Raw genomic sequence first — 22,511 nt, 5'->3', positions numbered from 1 at the left:
CCGGCTAAGTTTGAGTTTCTAATCAGATATATATAAGGCAAGGAGTTGGATATATGAGTATAGAGGCCAGGTATGGGGTAGAGAAAAACATCACCAAATAGACAGTATATAAAGCTAGGACACTGGGTAAGGTTACCAAGGAAATGAGCATCCACAGATGAGTGAAGAAGCCAGATGACTGGGCCCTGGACACTCTGACATTACAGGTTGAGGAGATGAGTACAATAAGCAAAGAAAACAGAAAAAGTGGTCAGAGATAAAAGATGAAATCTAGACTGGCATGGTGACTTGAAGGCCAACCGAAGAAAGCATTCTAAGGAGAGCGTAATAAACTGTGTCACGTGCTATTAGAATTAAATTAAGATGAGAACTAAAAAGCATTCCATTCCTTGTATTTAGTAATGCAGAAATAACTAGTGACCTTGACAAGAACGATTTTGGAATAGTGGCATACTATAAGTCTGAATGGAGTAGGCGCAAGAGAGACTGAGAAGAGAGAAGTTACAGAGTGCCAATATAGACTAGATGTTCTGGGAATGATCCCAGCAGAAAGGCTAAAACTGATGCAAGAGGGGGAGAAAGTTTTGCCTTCAGCTAAAAGCATGAATAGTTCAGTCAGAGTAAGAGAGGAAAATACAGTGTAGTGGGCACAGATGTTCTGGAAGCTGTCTTCTCACTACTCCAATTTTCTCAGAGAAAGAACACACAAGGTCTGCTGAGAGTGAGGAATGAAGAGGATGAGTTTGACGTTGAGGAGAGGTTAATGTATAAACTTAAGACATCTAAGAGAAGAGATGCGCTAAAAATGGTACAACTATCCAACAGCACTAAGTACACATTTGAGGATAGTAAACATGTGCTATCTCCATCCATATTCAACTGCACTGGTACAGGCAAGGAGTAAGCTGAGTGCTGAATTTAATCAGGCTGAGAGAGAGACTAGAAAGATAAAATTTATTCCCAAAGGAATTATAACAGCTGACTGGAGTTAATAGGAGGGAGGAAGGAAGACCTAAGAGGACTGAGGGTCAGTGAAAAGGTAGAAGGCTCAAAGGACTGAAGGTCACAGTACAGAAATGAAGAGAGGATGTGAAGTAAGTGGGAGAAGCAAATGACAGAATTCTAGAGAAGTTCATTTTAGAACTCGGAGCAACTGAAAGCTACAAGACTTTCAGTCAAATTAGAATTTGAGAATAACTAGCCAAATAATAAGGCAGCTTAAAATAAAAAAAAATACTATTCTTGACGTAGGAGAAATTGATCAGCAAAAATACTGCCAATAAGTGCAGGGTATACATATGTGCGGATATGTGCACATATACCTTTTTTTTTTTTTTTGAGTTGGAGCTTCACTCTGTCGCCCAGACTGGAGTGCAGTGGCCGCTCCTGGCCACCGCAGCCTCGACCTGCTGGGCTCTGGTGATCCTTTCGCCTCAGCCTTCCAAGTAGCTGGAACTACAGGCACGCGCTACCACGCCTGGCTAGTTTTTGATTCATTGTCGAGATGAGATCTCACCAAGTTGCCCAGGAGGGTCTCAAACTTGCGGGCTCAGGCAATCCACTCACCTCAGCCTCCCAAAGCGTGGGATTATACAGGCTGAGCCACCGAGCCCGGCTCACATATACCTTTAGTTTTGATTAAATTAATAATGAAATGCTTACAACGCCATTATATTCTGAGAAGTACAATATTTCTAAGTTACAGAATTATTTGTTTTTTTAAAACCACAAACTACATAGTCCACTACTACTTTATATTTTAGAAAACTGAGGCATTTTTAACCAAACATACTTTCTTAAATAAGAGTCTCAGTAGAAGAGAACCAAAAAGTAGGACATTCATTATGAAGAAAAATGTTATATACATTTACCATAATTTTTAATACTACTTGATCTAGCAGTATCCCCATAAAAACTATTTTTCAAATTAAGAATGATATTCATAGCAACATAATTTGCAATTTTCTTATACATAACTAAGCAAGAATTCCAAAACTTGGAAGCAGGTCTTCAATAACTCTTTAATATGGGTGTCTTCATAAAGAATGATGCATCTGCACATTGCAGTCAATCATGTGAAATGAGGAATTAAAATGCAAATGGCAACATCATTCATTGTTTCTTGATCATAATTTCATGGGAATAGAGACACAAAAAAATCTTCCAATCTATCTATTCACCTGTACTGGTGGCAGAGTTGCTCTGTCCTTCATCTGAATACTGACAAGGATACTGTAATGGCTCATCTGCTCCTGGAAAGTACTATATATAAGAAAATAAATCACAGCTTAAAATTTCTTTTATACAAATTAGATCCTGTTAAAATTAACTTGAAGAGTACATCTGAATTATTCCCTTGTGGGATTTAATTATAGCAAAGTAATGGTTTATTTTCCCTAAGGTATATACTGAAATTGTAGATGCCTATTTTTTGATTTTACAAAGATAATGATAATGCGTTCTTTTTTGAATTTCAGCTAAGATCAACACCATGCACCTACCTAAGAATCTAGTTTATATTGGAGTCTACAGATAGTCTTGAAGAGAACAGCAAATATTTTTCTAGAGAAATATATAAAATAGAATAGTATCATTCCTCATAATTATATGAAACAAATTTATGTTTTCATAGAAGTGATATAAACTTCCAAATTGCTGCAATGATTGTTAGTGTGACAACTGAGACTATAAACCATAGAATAATTGTTAAAACTAATATTTTAATTATCTATATAGATTATGCATGATCTTTTACGAATTGGAGACGTGTTGAAATTATTTGCTGGACAAAAAGTTTAGAATGAAGGGGACAAAAAAGAAGGTATTCTCCTCAAATTTAACAATGCACATATAAGAACAATTACAACTTGAACATTTATATATCTCAAAGGTTTAAGTTAACTGGCTATAGAAACTAAGTTGTCTTCTTATACACACACCTTTAGGGCCATAGTGTTCTATGTAAGGCTAGTATCCAAATATAATGGTAAACTTTAACCAGATTAGTTCAAGTTATTTTGTAATTTTCAATAGAATGAACAATCTTTCACTATTTAGGAAATCACTAAGTTTATATTTCAGGAGCATTTAATAGTCTTCTACTAAACAAATTGTTCTGAAATTCAGGTGTTTTCATAGATACATGCTTTTTAAAGCCAAGATACCATTTGACATCTGTTAGTGTACCAAAAGCTAGAGGCCTAAAATACTTCAAATATATCGAAAAGTATTTAATTTAAAGAGTAGGAAAATTTGATAATCATTTCTAAAGGGTTCTTCTAAATTAAAATATACTATAAATCCCAGAAGAAAGTTTAACTTTTATTGGCAACAGGAAAACCTGAAAATATGCAACCAAAAACCCAAATAAAAATCACTCAAATAAATATGTCTAGGAATGCAACCTTTTTACTGTCCTGAAAAAATGACTGAATACTTGAAGATCTGTATCAGACAATTTAAAATTAGTTTAGCTTACATTGGAATTATTCTGAAATTTTGTAACTACTTAAGAGACCCTATAATTCAGTTTCTCTCACATTAGACATGAGACAACAGGCCCAGAAACAAAAAAACAAAAAACAACAAAAAAAAGCCAGTCTGGAAACCTAGTCTAGCTATCTTCCCATGATAAAGAACTAGATTCCCCTACAAAGTAACATTTCCTCTTCTGACTGTAGGAGTAAAAAACGCCTTGTATAACTTAGAAAATGCAGAAAAGTATAAAGCAAAATACAGTAATATTATCCCCTTTACTTTAAAATTCCATTAAAGCTGTGTATATTAAATTCTCCTAAATCCAAAGTCCCTCAAAAGAAGGATTATACCCGCATCAAGTGAGTCATAATCTTCACGATTTCCTCCATTGAAGGGCGCTGAGAAGGATCTTTAGACCAACAACGAGTCATCAGGCTCTCAATAGGCTTAGGTAAATTTTTGATCAGTGGTGGTCGAGTACCTATAATTGAAAATTAAGTTGGGGGGAGAATGTATTTACACACAAAAAATGGTGTGAGCTTTTTACATGTATTTCATAAGCAGTATTTATTTTACAGATCTTGTAATTTAAAGCCTATAATTTGGAGTAATAGAAGTACTTTGTAATTTTATCAATTAACAAGTTAGTTCTTTTATTCTTTACTGACATTCAATTATTTACTAGAAATTGACAGAGAAAGAAAGCAAACTGTCTTTGTTAATGTTCTAACATTCTCTACAATGACACTGAAAGGTCAATATTATTAAAGGCAGTATAGGAAACTGAAAAAAAATCCCCAAAACCAGCAAAGATTACTTAGATGATGGTACTGGTTTGATAAATCTATGAATGGTCTAAATAATTAGGCAGACAATTTGTTTTTGTCATGTGGAATAATGTATAAAAATGCCATTAAGAGAATGATTATAAAAGCACATAATAGAAATAACCAAGAGTGATACTAAAGTTAAGGTGGTTAATTAATTTTCCTTCATGAAGAGCTTATTTTCTCAAAGCAAATGGAAAGTAACTTTATTAATGAAGGGGATGTATTCTAACATCATATGTGGTTAAAAACATCATTACCAGAGGCATAAAAGGAATAGGAGAGATACAAGGACGCTGCATCCATAAATCAGTATGATTTTAAAAATATGAGCATTCAAATTTCAGCTGTACCACTTAACTAATCTTAGGACCTTGAGCAAGTATTTAACCTCTCAAGGACTCAGTTTCCTAATCTGCAAAATGAGGCAGTAGTATTCACCTCATAAGGATGGGTGAGAATATAAAAAAGGAAGGACAGGTAAGGCACTCTGTGTTTTGCCTTTATGAGCTTTTTTTTTAGATTAGAAAATGTAGTTTATTTAGAAAGTAAATTGGAGAGACAGAAAGAGATTCACCTCCCCAAGTTAGAGAAGGGAGCCAAAGCTTAAGAAAACATGGCCCCCTTCAAAGAGCACATGGCCACACCATAGCTTAGCCAGGCAACGGTGATGAGTGTGGCAATGGCCGCCTTTATGAGCTTTTAAGTAACAACTCATTATTACTTTTTGCTGTTTCTTCTTGACAAGACCCTTGCTTCCTCAGGAGAAAAAGGCTATAGCTCCCCAATCATCTTAACCACGTAAGACATTTTACATATGTATTTATTTTTTCCTACAGATTCTAGTCAGATACTTCTCTATTCCCAAGAGAGAGCCAACCTACACAGTGATGACTTTTCCCTAATCAGCACAGCTAGCAAACATCCTCAGTCCCATGTGGAGGCCAGGATAGCTCCCAATGCTGTCCTGCTGGACTTTGGGACAAGGAGAGGGTTAGAGACTGATAATAGGAAAGTAGCTTGGTAAAAAAAAATTGTTCTTTTTAATGTTAGAGACAATTGTTTTTTCAGTAGGGAGACAAAAACAATCTTCTTAATAGGAAATACACAAAATACCTTCAAGAAAAATTTATTTTTACGAACCGTTATGAACAGCCCACATGATTCTGAAAGCTGGGCCACCAATCTCATCAAAGGGTTTCCGACGTGTTATCACTTCCCAGAGAATAATACCCCAGCTGAAGACATCACATTTTTCACTGTAATTACTACCTAGAAAAAAAGGGTAGCATAATTTCAAGACTTTTTTCCATATGACTTACAGAACAACTGCTTTCATAAATCTTAAGAATGTGTCTTGGACAGAAACAAGAGGTTGTCACAAATAGAGCTAAAAAATTACTTTTTGAAGTACTTTAAATATTTTCAACAAATATATTTTTAAATGAATTAAATATCAACAATACACCACACAATCTACTTCAGAAAGTTGGTCATTTTCATCAAGAGGCATAGGCCTTGTCTTTTATATATTTAGACTGACACTTCTCTGGAAAAGTATGACACATATGTATATTCCTTTCTGTAATATTTTAATCTTAAATTTTCTCCCTGTTCTCTGATGGATAGCACTACTCTGCTATCAAAGTAGAACTTTCTCAATAATTATATTTATAATAATAAAATAATATTATTTTATTATAAAAAGTATTTATCTCAATGAGGTAAAATTCATAGATTACAAACTTAAACATCAATTTTAAGTAATGAAAATAAGAGACAACAAATTTATAGCAAACAGATTATATAGTAAAATTTATATTTATAGAACTACTAAACTGATGGGTGGATCAGTCAAAATAAACAGCCAAAACCAAAACCAAACCCCTCCTAAACCAAAAAAATCTAACCCCCCAAAATAAAAACCCAACCTACTACAAGAACGAGCAATTATTATAGAAATAGCTTTCTTTTGTTTGTTTTTGAGTTGGGGGTCTCTGTTGCTCAGGTGGGAGTGTAATGGCATGATCAAGGTTCACTGCAGCCTTGACGTCCTAGACTCAGGGGACTCCTCTTCTGCTCTACTTTCCAAGTAGTTGGGATTATAGGTGCATGCCACCATACCTGGCTAATTTTTTGATTTTTTGTAGGAGGTGGTTTCCCTATGTTGCCTAGGCTTACCATAGTGATAGGTTTACATATTAACTAGTACACTGTAACATAGCATTACAACAATGTTACAATCTAATTTGGGCTATTAGTGCTGCCAGTTAGCAACTTTCAAAAATAAAGAAATCTATGTAACCTAATAGTCTGAGTTTTACTGCTCTACAGAATTAAAGACAACTATTATTTTTGTGTATAATTTTCTTTGTACTCCCTACTATAGTAATACCGTGCCATTTTAACTCACAGACCAGTATATTAAATAAGTAAACACTTTGAAAACAATGCCAAATGTATGTATTCTATATATAAAACAAGAAGCATTATTTAAGTCTGCATAATATTTCACATAATTGTACAATAACTTCTTAACAAATTTCAGGGTAAAATGGTTCCACTCAAGTGATTAACTGCATAGCCAATTTCATTTTCTGGGGTGGCTAAGAACACACAAAAAAGTTAAAGCCATCAAAAATAAAAGAAATAAATCATAACCAGACTCTGATGAACAGAATGTATCTGAATTTTACTGGCATTCACACTTCCTAATATACCAATCATACACCCTCAGTTCAACTTCTCTCATTTAAAAGATAATTGGATGTTTTTATTCAGAAACCTAGTATATAATTTATGGACTACTCTTTTAGAACTTGAGTGAGATACAGAGAGGTGTAAAAAAAAGTAAACATATAAGTTTGCCCTATGTGGCTCTTAGTATCTTATTTCTGGCCAATTACTTGGATTCTTTTTAAGGCATGCTCACTTAAACTTTATGGCTGTCAACTTCTAATTGCTAGGAAATCAATACAAAAGTACAGCTAATTCTCATTATTCTGGTATGTATTCTCTATAAAATCTCTGTGAATACTGCATCAGTGAAGGCTGAATCGTTGTTCCTAGGAGAAAAACAGGGTTAGGTTCCTGTGTGCCTTTGGTCACAACATTTTTGCCAATTGATCAATATATAACCTTGTTTCACGTGTGTTTTGCTTAAAGATGCTGTATTTCACCTATATTGTTGATTCATAAATATAAAACACAGTCAACAGCACTGTAATTCATGCCCAAATGAAGATAATCTAACACATGTATTTTCTTTATAAGACACACCGCAGCCTCCTTGTACTTAGGTAGTACTGTGTGTGGGGCCCATTTAAACAGCAAAATCACCAACAAAAATCGCAAATATGGGAAAAATGTGGCTTTAAATAGACCATACAAACGACACCTGTTTAAAGCATGTAAGCTGAAATAGGATGTAGAGCACTGCCTTGTTGGACCTCAGCTGGCAACATGTGTTGGTTGACTCAAAATCTGCACCACTCTGCGTGTGTACATTGTCTGTGAATAACCATAAGCGCCACAAGTATGGAGTTCTAAGAGATAGCAATTTTGTAATTTTAGTGTCTGTAAACAATGATCAATTGTATATATGCTTAAACGGCACAGAAGATGCCAGCCCATGTAAATCTTGCTATAAAATTTAGAATACAAGGCTATATTTATTTAATTCCTTCTTAGACGTTGACATATTCCTTATAATCACGTACTATGCAGAAATAAAGCCATGGAAATGGAGAAAACCTAGAGACACATATTGGACTCACATGAAGGTAGATTATCAATCATATCATGCGTTCGCCATTTTACCTTCAAAAACTTCAGGCGCCATCCAAGCAGCACTCCCCTTGTTATTGGTCATATGTGTCTGAATGTCACAGGCTGTACCAAAATCACAAATTTTTAGAACTGTCCCTCCTGCAACCAGCAGTAAGCTGTTTAAAGAAAATAACATTCAAAAGTTACAAGGTCAATATTTGATTATACAATAAAAGAGACATTTGTAGTAAAGGAAAGGTTCCAAAATGAATGCTACCACTTAACTTTTGTAAAATGTTAACTGGTCACTAAAACAGCCTAATGGTTCAGAGGGACATCAGCAAAATGAATTGACCATAGTCTTGTTATCTTAGAGAGATTTCTAAATTCACATTTTGATGGCTCCATCTCTAGCTCCCCAATCTTTCCTAACCACAACTATAGCTCTGGCCAAAATAAGATATGGGTTTAAAAAACTTCCAGTAGGTCAACATTATGGCATCCTGAAATGGGCATTTAATCATAAATATGTATTAACTTTAAAATATCATCTAATTTAAAAATCAAAGTAAAATAGACCAATATAGAAAGAAAAAATGGTCTTCAACTTAAATGCCTTTATTTTGAAGATATTTCTTAAAATGTTCAATCCCAAAACCATTTTTAAAATTTCTAATATATGAGTGGGAGGAGTACAAATCTAGTATGGTTAAAATGACCTAATGAAAGATTTCTAGAAAACTTCCTGAACCTATGATTCTGACTTTCCTAGATGCTATAGCATCCATCTATAATCACTAAGTAGCGTACTAACAAGGTTTTGCTTTGGAGGACAAATAGAAATAGACATGAGTAATATAATTTGCATAATTACACTACAGTAATATTCAACAGCAGTAAATGGAGATTCATTCTAATTACAAATTTTTTACACTTTTTATATCTGAGATTATTTAGAAGATTTGTTCTCTTTTAGTCCAATGTGACTAAACTAAACCAGATGAACTACTATTTACATCTCTATACTACCAAAAATATTTCCATGATAACTCAAGCGAAAAGAATGCTACGTGCAATTTACCAGAATACACACTTTAGTAAAAAAGTTTCCCCTGTCTCAATGTTCTTTTTCAAACTTTTATAACTTTTACCCAAGAAAATTCCTTTATTTTATACTGGAACATTAAAAATACCACAGTTTTTCTGAGTAACTTTTATATCATCACTCCTATATTCATAAGACTTTTTTTTTTTTTTTTTTTTGAGTTGGAGTCTCACTCTGTCACCCAGACTGGAGTGCAGTGGCCGCTCCCGGCCACCGCAGCCTCCACCTGCTGGGCTCCGGAGATCCTTCCGCCTCAGGCTTCCAAGTAGCTGGAACTACAGGCGTGCGCTACCACGCCCGGCTAATTTTTTGATTTTATTGTAGAGATGAGGTCTCGCCAAGTTGCCCAGGCGGGTCTCGAACCCGTGGGCTCAGGCAATCCACTCACCTCAGCCTCCCAAAGGTACAGGATTACAGGCTGAGCCACTGAGCCGGCACTCATAAGACTTTAAGGCTTGAACATGACACTGAGGGGTCACTGAAATCTGAACTTAAATTATCTTTGTAGGTTTACTTTCTTTCCTACAATTAAGACTAAAAACACATTTTAACTTCTGATGTACATGTGAATTAACTTGCAAAGGTAAATAAAGTGTGCACACACACAGCTTGATACTATGTAAAACAGCTCACTAGATCATCAGAAGCTTTTTTTGTGTTACTCTGAGGAAACTTTCCTGACCACAGAATCCGTAGGTATTCCATTAATAATGAGATATAGCAGATATTCACATATATTAAACCGTATATAAAAGCATAGCCATTCCAAAGACTTCTTTTTCCCAGTACCTACTGAAATATCAATTCGAAGTCTAAAGTCCAACTTGTATACTAAGTGCTCCAAAGATGATTTACAATACAAATCCAACCACAGAGAGTCACAAGAAGAATGAATGACTTAAACAAGACCTTTTGTAAATATGTTAAGGATATTTACTAGCAAGAGGAGAATGCCTATCTGTAAATGATTTTTAGAAGGACATTTCTTCAACCTGAGAACATGGATTTAAAAAAAAAAGGAAACGACTTCCTTTTATAAGAAGTCATTCACATATTGTTCAATAACTACTCACTTATTACAAAGCACATCCTTAAAGTAGAAGAAAAGAGACACTTTTGGGTATTGCATCTGATGGTTTCAGGTTCCTCTAGGAAAAGAATGCTGTCTGTACCTGATGCTTGCCTATATCCTTTGACTCATTAGTCAATTTATTGCTGTATAAGAGCTATGATTCTCATAAGTTTGCTTTAATAATTTAACTCTCTGTTAATACAGTGGGAAAAAGACTATCCACGACTAGAGAAAAAGGGCTAAGTGACTTCTTCATTAGTTAAGCAAGTAGCTAAGATAATAGCCTCAGAAGTCAAGTCAAAAAAATTATATGTCATGAGTCTAGAGATTAAACATTATTCTGCCAGGGACCTGGGAACACAAAAACCAGTTTAAGACTGGGAGTAGACATAAGTTACACTAGCAAGAATAGTGATTCTAAGTTGCAACCTATGTAGACTGTATCAGATTAGACAAGACAGTGACAAGTTACATCCAGAAAGGGTGCTTTAATGCTTTACACCAGTATCAAGAGGATGAAAGAATTGAAGAGTATGCTGATTTTCTATGCAGGAACCTCTCATCTAGACAAATGTAGTGAGGTGGTGGTAGGGGACAGGGAGAAGGCATGTGGGGACTTTTTTACTCTGTCACAGGTGCATAAAGGAAAGAAAAACAGAAAAGGAAACATTACGTTTTACATGTATGTTTTCTTTAACTGAGTATCTATACAAACAAAAAACCCAAAAGGTTTATTAGCTTTTTAAAGCACGTATCTAAGGAATTTAAAAGTTTTTCAAAGTCTCAAGGAGTCACATTATGAAGCTATCCAAAATATTTTCAATTTTTACCCAGATGTCAGAAATGCTCTTTTGCTTTTCTCTGAAAGTGCCAATAATAATAACAATGCAGCAAATTTTTGTAGAATATCTACTATGTATAGACACCGTGACAGTTATTAGGGATACAGCAAGTACAAGTCAGACCTGTTGAGGCTCAAGGAACTGTCTAGGGGCAACATCACTTACGACCGGCACAAAATGAGATTTCTAGGTTAACAGATTCTAGAAGTATGCTAATCTAAGGTAAAAGTTATTAAAAATAAAAATACCACTAAAGACAACATCTAAAATACAAGCTCAGGTAAGTGACTAAATGATAAAGGTGAGTTAAACATAAACATGGAGGAGACCACAAAGAAAGAGAGAAACTCTTGAACAATTAGCTTGAATTAAGGAGGTGTGGGTGATGAGAGCGAGAAGGAGGAAGGCAGGGAAGGGTGTCACGTGATTAGAACTTACTTTGGTGGTTTCAGATCCCTGTGAATTAGAGCTTTGGGTTGCATGCTGTGAAGATAAGCCACTCCTTGGGAACACTGTAAACACCAACTCATTGCGTGGGCAGCAGTGTAATACGGCAATGGTTCAGCACCATGCAGCACTGCAAAAGAAAGGCACAAACTAAAAAGAACTTTATTGCATATAAGAAAAGACACAATGTGAATGCAAGCACTATCAGAACACACGACTGGGGATTTTTCCATATGCGCTCTGTGAGTCCTGCTTTTAATTATTTTATAAATAAAAAGATAAAAATATCGAATAATTATGAGTGCATAACTACCACATAATAATTTAACATTCTTATGTTATAGTCTATTAAATGCTATTCATACATTCAAGTAAAATGAACACATATTACCACATCTTTTCAAATTGATGAGGTCTTTCACATAGCAACATAAATTATGAGCAGTCTTTTGGCACACTGCTATAAGAGAGATGCAGAGAAAGAGTACAGAAGGAAACAAAACAAAGTATATCGAGACGTTTACAACTGTACTTTCTATAATAGCTAAAATCTAGATGTAGTTCAATCAAATAAAACGATGGGATATTAGATAGCCATCAACAATGATGCGCATGTGGGCAGTAAATACAAATAAAAATTTACACAAAATAACCCTAATTAGAAAATAAAATGCAACAATTTATTTTATATAACTGGTGACAGGCTGGGTGTGGTGGCTCATGCCTGCAATTCAGCACCGTGGGAGGCTGAAGGGGGAGAATTGCCAGAGCCCAGAAATTTGAGACCCACCAGGGCAACACAGTGAGATCTCATTTCTACAGAAAAATTAAAAAAGTTAGCTAGGCATGGTGGCATGCGCCTATAGTCTCAGCTACACAGGAGGCTCAAGAGAAAGGTTTGCTTGAGAGGCCAGGAGTCTGAGGCTGCAGTGAGCTGTGATGGCGTCCTGCACTTCAGTCTGGGCAACAGAGTGAGATCCTGACTGACTGACTGACTGACTGACTGACTGACTAACAAAAATGGTGCTGCAAATGACCAGACATTATGTAGACGGTTGGTACTTTTAAGGTAAAGGAGCTCAGTTCCACAAAGGTAACTAAATGATACACACAGTTTTCTTTCATTGTTAACAATTAAAATGTTCTATGAAATGAGATTTCACAATTTTGTGTTTTGCAAAGAAAAAATAAAGTAGAGTGAAATGGAGATACGGTTAAAGAGTTCTAAAAATGAGTAGACTCAAAGCTAAGAGAGGGCATAAAAAGAAAAATGTCTGAAGATTTTTAAAAATCTATTTAAAAAGCAGGGCAGACATGGGGGCTCATGCCTGTAAATCCCAGCACTTTGAGAGACCGAGGCAAAGGGACCACTAAAACCAGCCTGGGCAACAAAGCACAACCCCATTTCTACAAAAAATAGCCGGGCATGGTGGTGCAAGCCTGCAGTCCCAGTTACTTGGGAGGTTGAGTCAAAAGGACTGCTTGAACCCAGGGGTTGGAGGTTTCAGTGAGCCAAGACTGTATCACTACAAATCAGCCTGGGTGACAGAGTTAGGCCCTGTCTCTGAAAAGAATGAAATAAATTTTTTTTAAAAAGACAAATTTATTTTCCAAAAAATGCTTTTAATATAATGAAAAGTATCATCAATTTAAAAAATTGCTAGACCCTAAATTCCACGTACTAAAATTATAGTATCTTTTTTATCTTTTCATGTCTAATCTTCAGCAGATTTTTAAAATTACCTCCTTTTGAGACTCTGATAATAAATTGTGAGGAACAATAAATAACTTACAGTTTATATAAAAGCTTTCAAATTATTTTAATCCACTTCATAAAGACATGTCCAATGACACTCACCATTATATAAAGAGCCCCCTTCAGCATATTCCATCACAAGACACACCTAAAGGAAATACATACCAGAAAAATTAGCCACAGAGTACCAGCATCTTATGGCCCTTGAGAGAGCATTTAATTCAACCTCTTAGTTTTATAGATGCATTAAAAATCATTCTTTTGGCCCCTACTATGTGAATGGCATTAGAAGAAACAAAAAAGGCATCTATGAACTAAGACCTTGTCTTTTAAGAGCCCACTGAGTGAACACATATGTAAAAACATCATCACAAGACATCTGCAGGAGTTTCTCCAGTGCTAATAAGTAGGTAGGTGCTGTCACAGGGTATCAAAAGCCTCATAAGAAGATGAGGTTATTGGACAAGATCACCTAAAACAACTCATTCAACATACTGTTTTGCTAGAAGACTAGAAACAAATTAAATGCATAAAGTACAACAGTTCTTTCAGAAATACATCTAAGAGAGCAGATCAAAATAGATTCATAAACTATACACACACACGCCTGCCATGTAATTTCTAACAGACATGTGACAATGAAAAAGTGACCAACTTACTGGATTCAAGCAGGCTCCATATAGCTTTACGATATTGGGATGGTTCACACGGGATAACTGCCGAAGCTGAAACAAATTAAGGTGTCTTTTAAACAGTGATGACTTTTGAGGTACTAATTTCGTAGCATCATTAAAATCTTGTACAAAACACCCATTTATATCCTTTGACAATCACTATTTCCTATGTAGCAGGCACTGTGGTCACAGGCACTGGAAATACCAAGTGCCTACCCAGAATGACACAGAAACTCTGGTCTCTAGCTTATAGTTTATTTGGGAGACAGACATGTAAACAAATAATTAAAGCAAAGTGCAAAGTGCTATAAAAGGAGTTATGATCAAGGCATGAGGAGTACATAGAATAAGTTAATTCTGCCAAGAAATGTCAGGACATCATCCCAGGGATGGCACTGAGCTGAGCTAAGCCAGAAGAACCCATGTTAGCACTGTTATCATCCCATCTTCATAGCTACAGTTGAATAGTCTAGCTACTCTGCCTGGGGCCCTGGTGGAAACTTTATGGATACTGCATAACTATCACAACTCTGCAAGGTAGGTAATATCATTTCCATTTTAAAGATGAGATCTTAAAGTTAAGGTTCACAGAGGGTCGAACGAGCTGTTAACCATCTTATAGCTAGGAAGTGGTACAGCTGGGACTTGATCTTTGTTCTGACTTAAGCTGTGTATTCTTTTTGTCGACTTGCCTCCATTCCATTCCTTATCTCTTGAATCAATTCTCTTCTCTCCATTCCCACTGCCACTGCCATAGTAATTCCATTGCCTTATTAGTTCCAATCTAAACCACTATAGTAATTACTATAGTGCTCTCCTGGCTGGTCTCCCTACATCCAGTTTTAATCTTCCCCGATCCAGTGGTGCACAGTGAGGTCAGAGGAGGGTTTGGCTGTACTCATTTTGTTTGTTCTAGATCTTAAACATCTATTAAGGTATCTTCCCTTGACTCTACAAACTGCTTCTTGCTCTATTTATTCTTTCCCTTCTCCTCTCTTTTCTGCTCTTTCCCTTCTCTTCTTCCTCTCCTTCTCTATTACCTACATTATGCTGCTGGTTCATATTAAGTCTGCTAAGATCTCTAAAGTTTTATACTGTATGTTACTAGAAAGTTTTATCACTCAACAGTCAACATTTGTGGGTTTTTGATTCTAACAGAAGAATTAATATCACTATTTTATTTATTTACTATATAGACTTAAATGCTTATTATATTTCAACCTGCTAAGATTCAGCACTGACCTCCAGACAGTATAAGGGGAATCCCTAAAAGCTGGAATTTATTTATAAAAAATTGTGTATTTATTCTTGTATGTTTAAACTTCAGTCACCTTCAAAGTACTCTCCATTTGATGCAATACGCCTATCAAGATGCTTTATCCATTGCTCCAAACAGTTTTTGAACTCATCAATTTTGATGCCTTTTAGTGCTTCTGCTGTTTTTTGTTTCACCTCTTGGCAAGACATTTCCCCTTGAGGATTTTTTCATCCGGGAAAACAAAAAAAAGTTGCTTGGGGCGAGATTGAGTGAATAGGGAGGATGGGGCATGGGGATCATATAATTTTTGGTCAAAAACTGCTGAATACTTAGCATGGAGTGGGGCAGGTGTGTTCGTAAATCACCAACATGAAATGAGCAAATATGCTGAAAGTATCTCCAAAAAAAAAAAAATCACTGAAGCCAAACATAGCCTCTCACAACAATGTTAGCTGATACACTGATGCCAATGGATTTCTAGAACACTAACAAGCAGAGGAAGCCTGTATTCCAAGGGGCCTGTTCTCCAAAAAATAATTCTGATTTTTTTGGGGGGGTCACCCTTCGTAGATTATTCAAGCATTTATTCCTGCTCCCTCCCCAAATCCTACTAAGATGAAAAAGCTTTTTTTTTTTTTTTTTGTCTTTTAAAAAAATTTTTAAAGGTATAAGCCCAGAAGGAAGAAGAGAATGTGAAATGAGGAAACAGCACACATTTTTGGAGGCTGGAAAGCAAATAACTAGCAATATCTGAAACAGCAGGCCTAAAAGAGCTAGAGGCAGAGGCCCCAAAGAGCTAAATCATAAACTAGCAATGAGAAGCAACCAGATTTATCTTCCAAAACCTCCCAAAGGTTCAGAGGTGGCTGTGGTACTGGGTATCTGTGCAAGTGAACTAACACTAGGAGGGGCTGGGGGATTGCTTGAAAGTTAGACCCAAGATTCCTTCCTTCAAACAGCTCAATGACTGCCTCTCATCAGCCCAGCAGACGACTAGAGGTTGACTCTTTAGATAAAGTGTAATAAACAGTATTTGCATTGGGGGACACCAAACAAAAATGAAGGAATGAGCTCAAAGTAGTTATCTCTGGAAAGCAGAAAATTAGATGAGAGGAGACATAGGGGATTAAAGTTTTTTTTTCTCCCTAAGAATTCTTGGAGAATGATTTGATTCTTTAAATTATATGCATATATAATCTTGATTAAAAAATGTTTCCAAGCTATTATAATCTTTTAAACTCATGATTCCTATCATTTAACATACATGCTATTTCACACAGCTCTATGAAACTGCCAATATAACAGTATATGATTGATGAACTTATTGAAACCATAAATAAAAATCATGAATATGGCAAAGATGAGGCCAGACGCCTAGAGCATATTATTAGAGATCAGCTTTCTTCAAGGTGACATCAAACCATTCATCAGTACTTCTCAATTCATTTAGCCAATTATAAATCACTTCATCATATCAAAGTTAAATCCTCATTTCTCCATATTATACATTTAAAAAACTATGAAGTGTATTTTGGGATTATAATGAAATGAAAACAGATATAAAATGAGAAGCTATATAAGGTAGAGGCCACTTATCCATTGGTCAATGAGGTTAAATAGGACTAAAACACTGATTAAATTAAATACTACGAATATACAAAATAACATAAAGTTAATAAAATAAGGGATAAATCTGATAATGTAATCTTTTATCATTCTATCTCTAAGAGAAGCTGTAAATTTTCATGCCAAATGAGAAAAACCAAATTTGAAATTATTTCTTTAATATAATCTCATTTGAGTTTCTAAAAACACTAAGTTAAAACTGAATGCATAAAATTCATCTTCTTAATTTTAGATAATGGAAAAGCTTACCATTGTTTTTCTATTTTAAAATTAAAATACTATGCCTTGAAACAGATCTGAGTTCCATGGATGAGACTGTTTTAATTCAGGGATGAATTCATATATGTAAAGTCTCTTTTCTCCTAATTTTTAACCAGAATTAAGAGTGTGAGTGAAAAAATGTTTTTATGGCACTACCTTTGTTTGGTTCAAGCAAATTGCTGTTGTTCACATATACAAATAAAATGACAATTGAGGAACAATCTTTCAAAACATTAAATTCACAAAACATCTTAGGTGAAGAACTACACAGCAGAAATTACATCTCAACTTACCTCTACAATAAAAGCTTTCCTCTCAGATTCACTTTCTATTTGTTTAATAGCAACATCTTTTGCTCTCCACTTAGCTTTGCAAACTACACCAAAGGCTCCCCTTCCAACAACCTGAATTAAAAAAAATAAAAATAAACCAAAAGCAAGAATCAGAAGCAGACAGATCCAGTCAATATGCAACACAATCTTTCAGATTAAAAAAAAATTAGAAATCATCAGTATCTAGATTTGCTACTGAACAAATATGATTTTTATTAAAGTGAGGAGAAAATAAAATGCATAATTGTCTCTATCTTTGAAAGTTTATGGTCTAGACACCCCCATACTCTCAAGTAAAACCAAAAATAACAAACAAAAAAGACACATGAAGGCACAGGCAAAGTAAAGCAATTTGTTAAATGCAGAAGAAAATTAACACTGGAAGATGAATGAGAAGATGGAAGATGGTTGGGAAAATTTAAAAAGTAGGAACATATAAATACAATAAACATTTTGAGCTATCATATTTAAGAAGCTAAAAACAGGTTTTGAGTAACTCAGTAGGTATAGGGAATAGAGGAGAAAGGATACAAATACAGATGTTAAAATATTGGCCATGGTAAAGGATAGAGAAACTGTGACTTAAATGAAATATTGAGAAAGAAAAAGAAACCAACTACTGATACATGCTACAACATGGATGTTCAAAAACATTATGCTAAGTGAAAGAAGCCAGACACCAGAAGTCACATATTGTAAGATTCCATTTATATAAAGTGTCCAGAAAAGGCAAATCTATAGAGACAGAAAGCAGATTAGTGGTTGCCTGGGGCTGAGAGTGAAAATTAGAATTAACAGTAGCAAGTGTGTGTGTGCCAAGGTGAAGAAACTGTCTAAAAGCTAATTTATGATGATGGCTAACAACTTAGTAAATTTGCAAAAGTCACTGAACTGTGCATTTCATGTGCGAATTTTGTGATATGTAAACTATATCTCATTAAAGTTATTTTTTAAAGTTATAAAAATAAAGATCAATCATGTATCATATTATTGTTGAAGTGAACTGGTGGGTGCCACACGGGTTCACTGTTCTCTCATGCTGTTCTATTTTTACAAATGGTTGAAATTTACCATAACATAAAAATAACACCAGAACAAAACAAAAACTAAGAATAGCTTTTGAAACCTGTTAGAACAAAATCGTCAGATTTATCATTGAAAAGGGCCTTGGTTAAGTGCCATCTACTCCAATCTCTCAACTTCCAATGTATCTAAGCACTCTACATCAAGGCCTTTTTATTAAGCGAATGATCTACTTCTATATCACCTATATATGTAGTTTCTATGTAACAGGCACTGAGTTGATGCTTTGCATATATGCTTTATTTACACAGCTCCAGGAGGCAAGTACTAATAACGCTAAGCTCATTGTACAGACGAAGCACTTAGCTTTAAAGGAACAAACTAATTTGTCCAAGGCTTTATAGCTAGCAAGGGGTGAGATGTAGTCTGATGCCAGGTAGTCCCAATATTACTAATCCTGATGTGTAACATACATAAAGTCCTTCATATATCAGAAAGTAGAAGTTATGTCTTCCCTTGGAGAAATCTTTTTAGACAAACTTACATGAAAAAATTCCTGGCACAAAACTCTTCTATAACAAAGCTGACTATAGCTAGAGTGATCAAATGATTTATTATCTATATTGGGACGCTTTGCAGGGCAAAAAGGGGGTACTAATAATAACTGTACCAGGACAGTAGTTGTAAACTGAGACATATGGCCACTCTAGCCATAGCTCAAATTCTACTTCATGAATCACATAAAGTAGTATGAACATTCTCATACTGCTCAATTATAAAGTCACTCAAATTGTTAGTTAACATTTATTAAATGTTTACCATGGGCCAGGTAAGATCATTGTTTTTCATGCATTAACAAATTCACTCCATTTTAAAGGCAAACAGAGTCACACGCTTGCAACTTGCCCAAGGTCACACAGGCAAAAAAGTATTCAGAGAAGCCAGGATTTGAAGCCTAGAGCCCAAAATGATCACTATAGCTTGCATCCATCACTGGCTTAAAGGAACCAGGGCCTCTAAGAACAATTGCAAAGTAGGTCAACATCTCTGGTAGCAGGTCTTTCCTTTGGTTAACTTCTCCTTTTACCTTTCCTAGCCCTGGATATTTAGGGTCCTCCTGCCGGTTAGGCTCTTGCTCTCCTTCACAAGTAAGACAAAGGAACCAAGATCAGTCATTTGCACTTGTCACTCAGTTACTTTACCATGCAGGGGTATTGGCTACCTGGTACCATTAAAATACAGGAAAGAACACACTGAGGCTCTGGAATCCAACAGACTTGAGTCTGAATGTAGGGCTCTGTCTAACCATTAGCTATTATTGCTGAACAAGTTTGAATTTCTATTTTCTCAAGAGTGAAATGGAGGTGCTTACATTTTCCTTAGTGAGTATAGAGTTCATAAGTTAAAACCGGGTATTTCCTTAAATACTATAAAAGAACAGTTAAGTGCTTAGAGTTGGGTGTAAATCAGTGTAAAGAGCAATAGTACTCATTTCTGTCCCAATAAACTAAGATGAAAAGCAAACAGATCCTTAAAAAGTGTCAACTTTATGATAATAGCTAAGAAGAGATGCACGGAGGCCAGCCTATCTATTGATATTACTATTAACTATGAAAAGATGAGTATGAATTTAACATATTCTTTAACCATGTATTTATAAATATATCAAAGCAACCAGTACTTAATAGGACTCCTCTTGTTTCATTTTTCTAGTCTAAGGAATGTCCATGCAGGGATTTCAAACATTATCTATAATTGTGAATCATGTACTTGTTACAAAAATTCATTTGACTATACGTGATCCACAAGTGCCACCTAGTGATGAGAAGATAGCTGACTCTGAGCTTTCAACTTAAAACCATGGGAGGCAAAATGTGGCCCAATGAGGACATAATACACTTTTTCTTTTTTGCTTGAGAAAGCAATTTTCCAGAACACCCTAAAACACGAATCAGGCACATTCCTGTAAGATGACAGTCCATGGCCTCAAGAAGTCCCCACTCTCCTTAGGACCAAAAGATATTTCACATGCATCATGAATAATAGCATCAAAGATTATAATAAAGAACAGTGAAGTTTTCCAAGGTTGTACAGAACTGAAATATCTGATAGAAATAACTGCTATGAATTCAAAGGAGTAAGGTATAAGCACAGAGTAATGCTTAAAAGAATTAAATTTCTGTGTACCAGAAAATGACTTCCCAGTTTTTTTTCAAATGGCAGAAAATGTAGAGATATCAAGTGTGAGAAGGAAAAAAAATACATAAAGATGAACCCTTATCTTCATGGGGTGAAAGTGAGGTAGAGAGGACATTTAAGACTAAAAAATAGTATTTACAATTTTTTAATCATTTACCAAGTAAAGAGAACAAAAGATGAGAGTTTACAATGGAGGCTGAAGAACGGCTCCCTTCCCTTTCCAGGACAGGTTTAGAGATTCAAGAGCAAAAAGGACTTATGCTCCAGCTTTTCAGAGATCCCAGGAGCAGACAGCCTTACGGAATGTGCTTTGCAAGCACGAGAGGCTACAAAGAAGTAAGAATAGTGGCAGGGAAAACAGGGAGGGAGGCCCTACCCCAGGCTCCCTCAGCCCCAGCAAAACATGAAGTGATCCAGAAAAAGTCTTGCCAAGAGAAAGGTAACGTAACTGAAAATTGAAGAGCCTTCTGACTGCAGGAAGGATGCTGTTGTAGGGCAGAGTGTTGAGACCTATGTCAAAGGCTGTGGGATGGTACTCAAGCAGAGGGGGCTTAATGAAGAACACAGTGGAGAGTCAGAGGAACACTGAAAGACAAGGTGAAGGCCTGGTCAGCAAACAGGGAGAAACGGGTAAGATCTACCTTCAAGGGGTGCTAAAGGAATGATGCACTTCATCTGTTTATTCCTTAAACCAATAATTCTTGAGTACCTACTATATCCAGCTACTGTGTGGGATATCAGAAACACAGACAAAAAGAAGACAAAGGTCCTGATCTACAGAAAATGCACTTTCTTTTTTTTTTTTTTTGAGTTGGAGTCTCACTCTGTCGCTCAGCCTCGACCTGCTGGGCTCTGGCGATCCTTCCGCCTCAGCCTTCCAAGTAGCCGGAATTACAGGCATGCCCTACCACGCCCGGCTGATTTTTTGATTTATTGTAGAGATGAGGTCTCGCTGCCCAGGCGGGTCTCGAACCCACGGGCTCAGGCAATCCACTCACCTCAGCCGCCCAAAGGCGCGGGATTACAGGCTGAGCCACCGAGCCCGGCTGAAAATGCACTTTCTAATGTGTGTGGAGGAAAGGGAGAAGAAGAAAAGACAATTGATACGCACACACAAAAGATGAACGAGAAAAATATCAGACTGTAAATAAGTACCATGTAGAGAACACCAAAAAATAAGATGCTATGACAAAGAGACTAGTGGCAGCTCCAGGATGGGTAGTCCGAGAAGGCCACCTGAGACGTTGTTAACCTGATATTAGGATGACAAAAAGCACCAACCAAAGATCAGGCAGAAAGAAACACCTAAACATCCTAAGGGAAAAGAAAACCCCACTTCCTTATTCAACAATATTTAAACTTCATTTATGGGCTAGGCACTATTCCAGGCACTGAAGATAGAGCAGTGAACAAACCAAATTAAAATCCTTGTTCTTGCTGTTTATATTCTTGTGAAGAAAGACAAAGAGGGAGATATATTCTAAAACTATATATATACCATTTTAGAAAATAAGTGTTCTAAAAGGAAAAGCAGATAATTATGTGCATATATACACATGGATGCACTCCCCCTCACCCCAATTTTAGACAGGGTAGTCACACAAGGCCTCATTAAGAAAGGTGACAACTTAGTGATGATCTAGAGAAATACTTAGAATGGCTGGTGTGGCTGGTGCATTTGGGAGAAGGGAAGAATGATGTAAGATAAGGCTGGAGGGACGGGCAGAGACTGGATCCTGAATGGCTCTATGAACAATGAAAAAGAGTTTAGCCGGGCTCGGTGGCTCAGCCTGTAATCCTGCGCCTTTGGGAGGCTGAGGTGAGTGGATTGCTGAGCCCACGGG

At 36.0% G+C, this 22,511-nt stretch overlaps 1 protein-coding gene across 6 annotated transcripts in view; it reads right to left on the bottom strand.

The window, feature by feature from the left end:
• Positions 1-22,511, bottom strand: part of MAP3K7 (mitogen-activated protein kinase kinase kinase 7) — a 64,697-nt gene that overhangs the window by 33,199 nt on the left and 8,987 nt on the right. For all 6 annotated transcript variants that reach the window (XM_008057374.2, XM_008057371.2, XM_021711982.1 and 3 more), the window contains 8 exons: positions 17,407-17,517; positions 13,954-14,019; positions 13,397-13,442; positions 11,530-11,668; positions 8,124-8,248; positions 5,448-5,576; positions 3,828-3,958; positions 2,181-2,262 (listed from right to left, as the gene is read on the bottom strand). In XM_008057374.2, the coding sequence (XP_008055565.1) occupies positions 2,181-2,262; positions 3,828-3,958; positions 5,448-5,576; positions 8,124-8,248; positions 11,530-11,668; positions 13,397-13,442; positions 13,954-14,019; positions 17,407-17,517 (829 nt within the window). The remainder of the gene's footprint in view (positions 1-2,180; positions 2,263-3,827; positions 3,959-5,447; positions 5,577-8,123; positions 8,249-11,529; positions 11,669-13,396; positions 13,443-13,953; positions 14,020-17,406; positions 17,518-22,511) is intronic.

Source organism: Carlito syrichta, unplaced genomic scaffold, assembly GCF_000164805.1.
Source record: "Carlito syrichta isolate Samal-C Ts95f unplaced genomic scaffold, Tarsius_syrichta-2.0.1 Scaffold302980, whole genome shotgun sequence".
Classification (NCBI taxonomy): Eukaryota; Metazoa; Chordata; class Mammalia; order Primates; family Tarsiidae; genus Carlito; species Carlito syrichta.
Note: the sequence above shows the minus strand (reverse complement) of the source record. Positions and strands in the feature narration are given on the sequence as shown.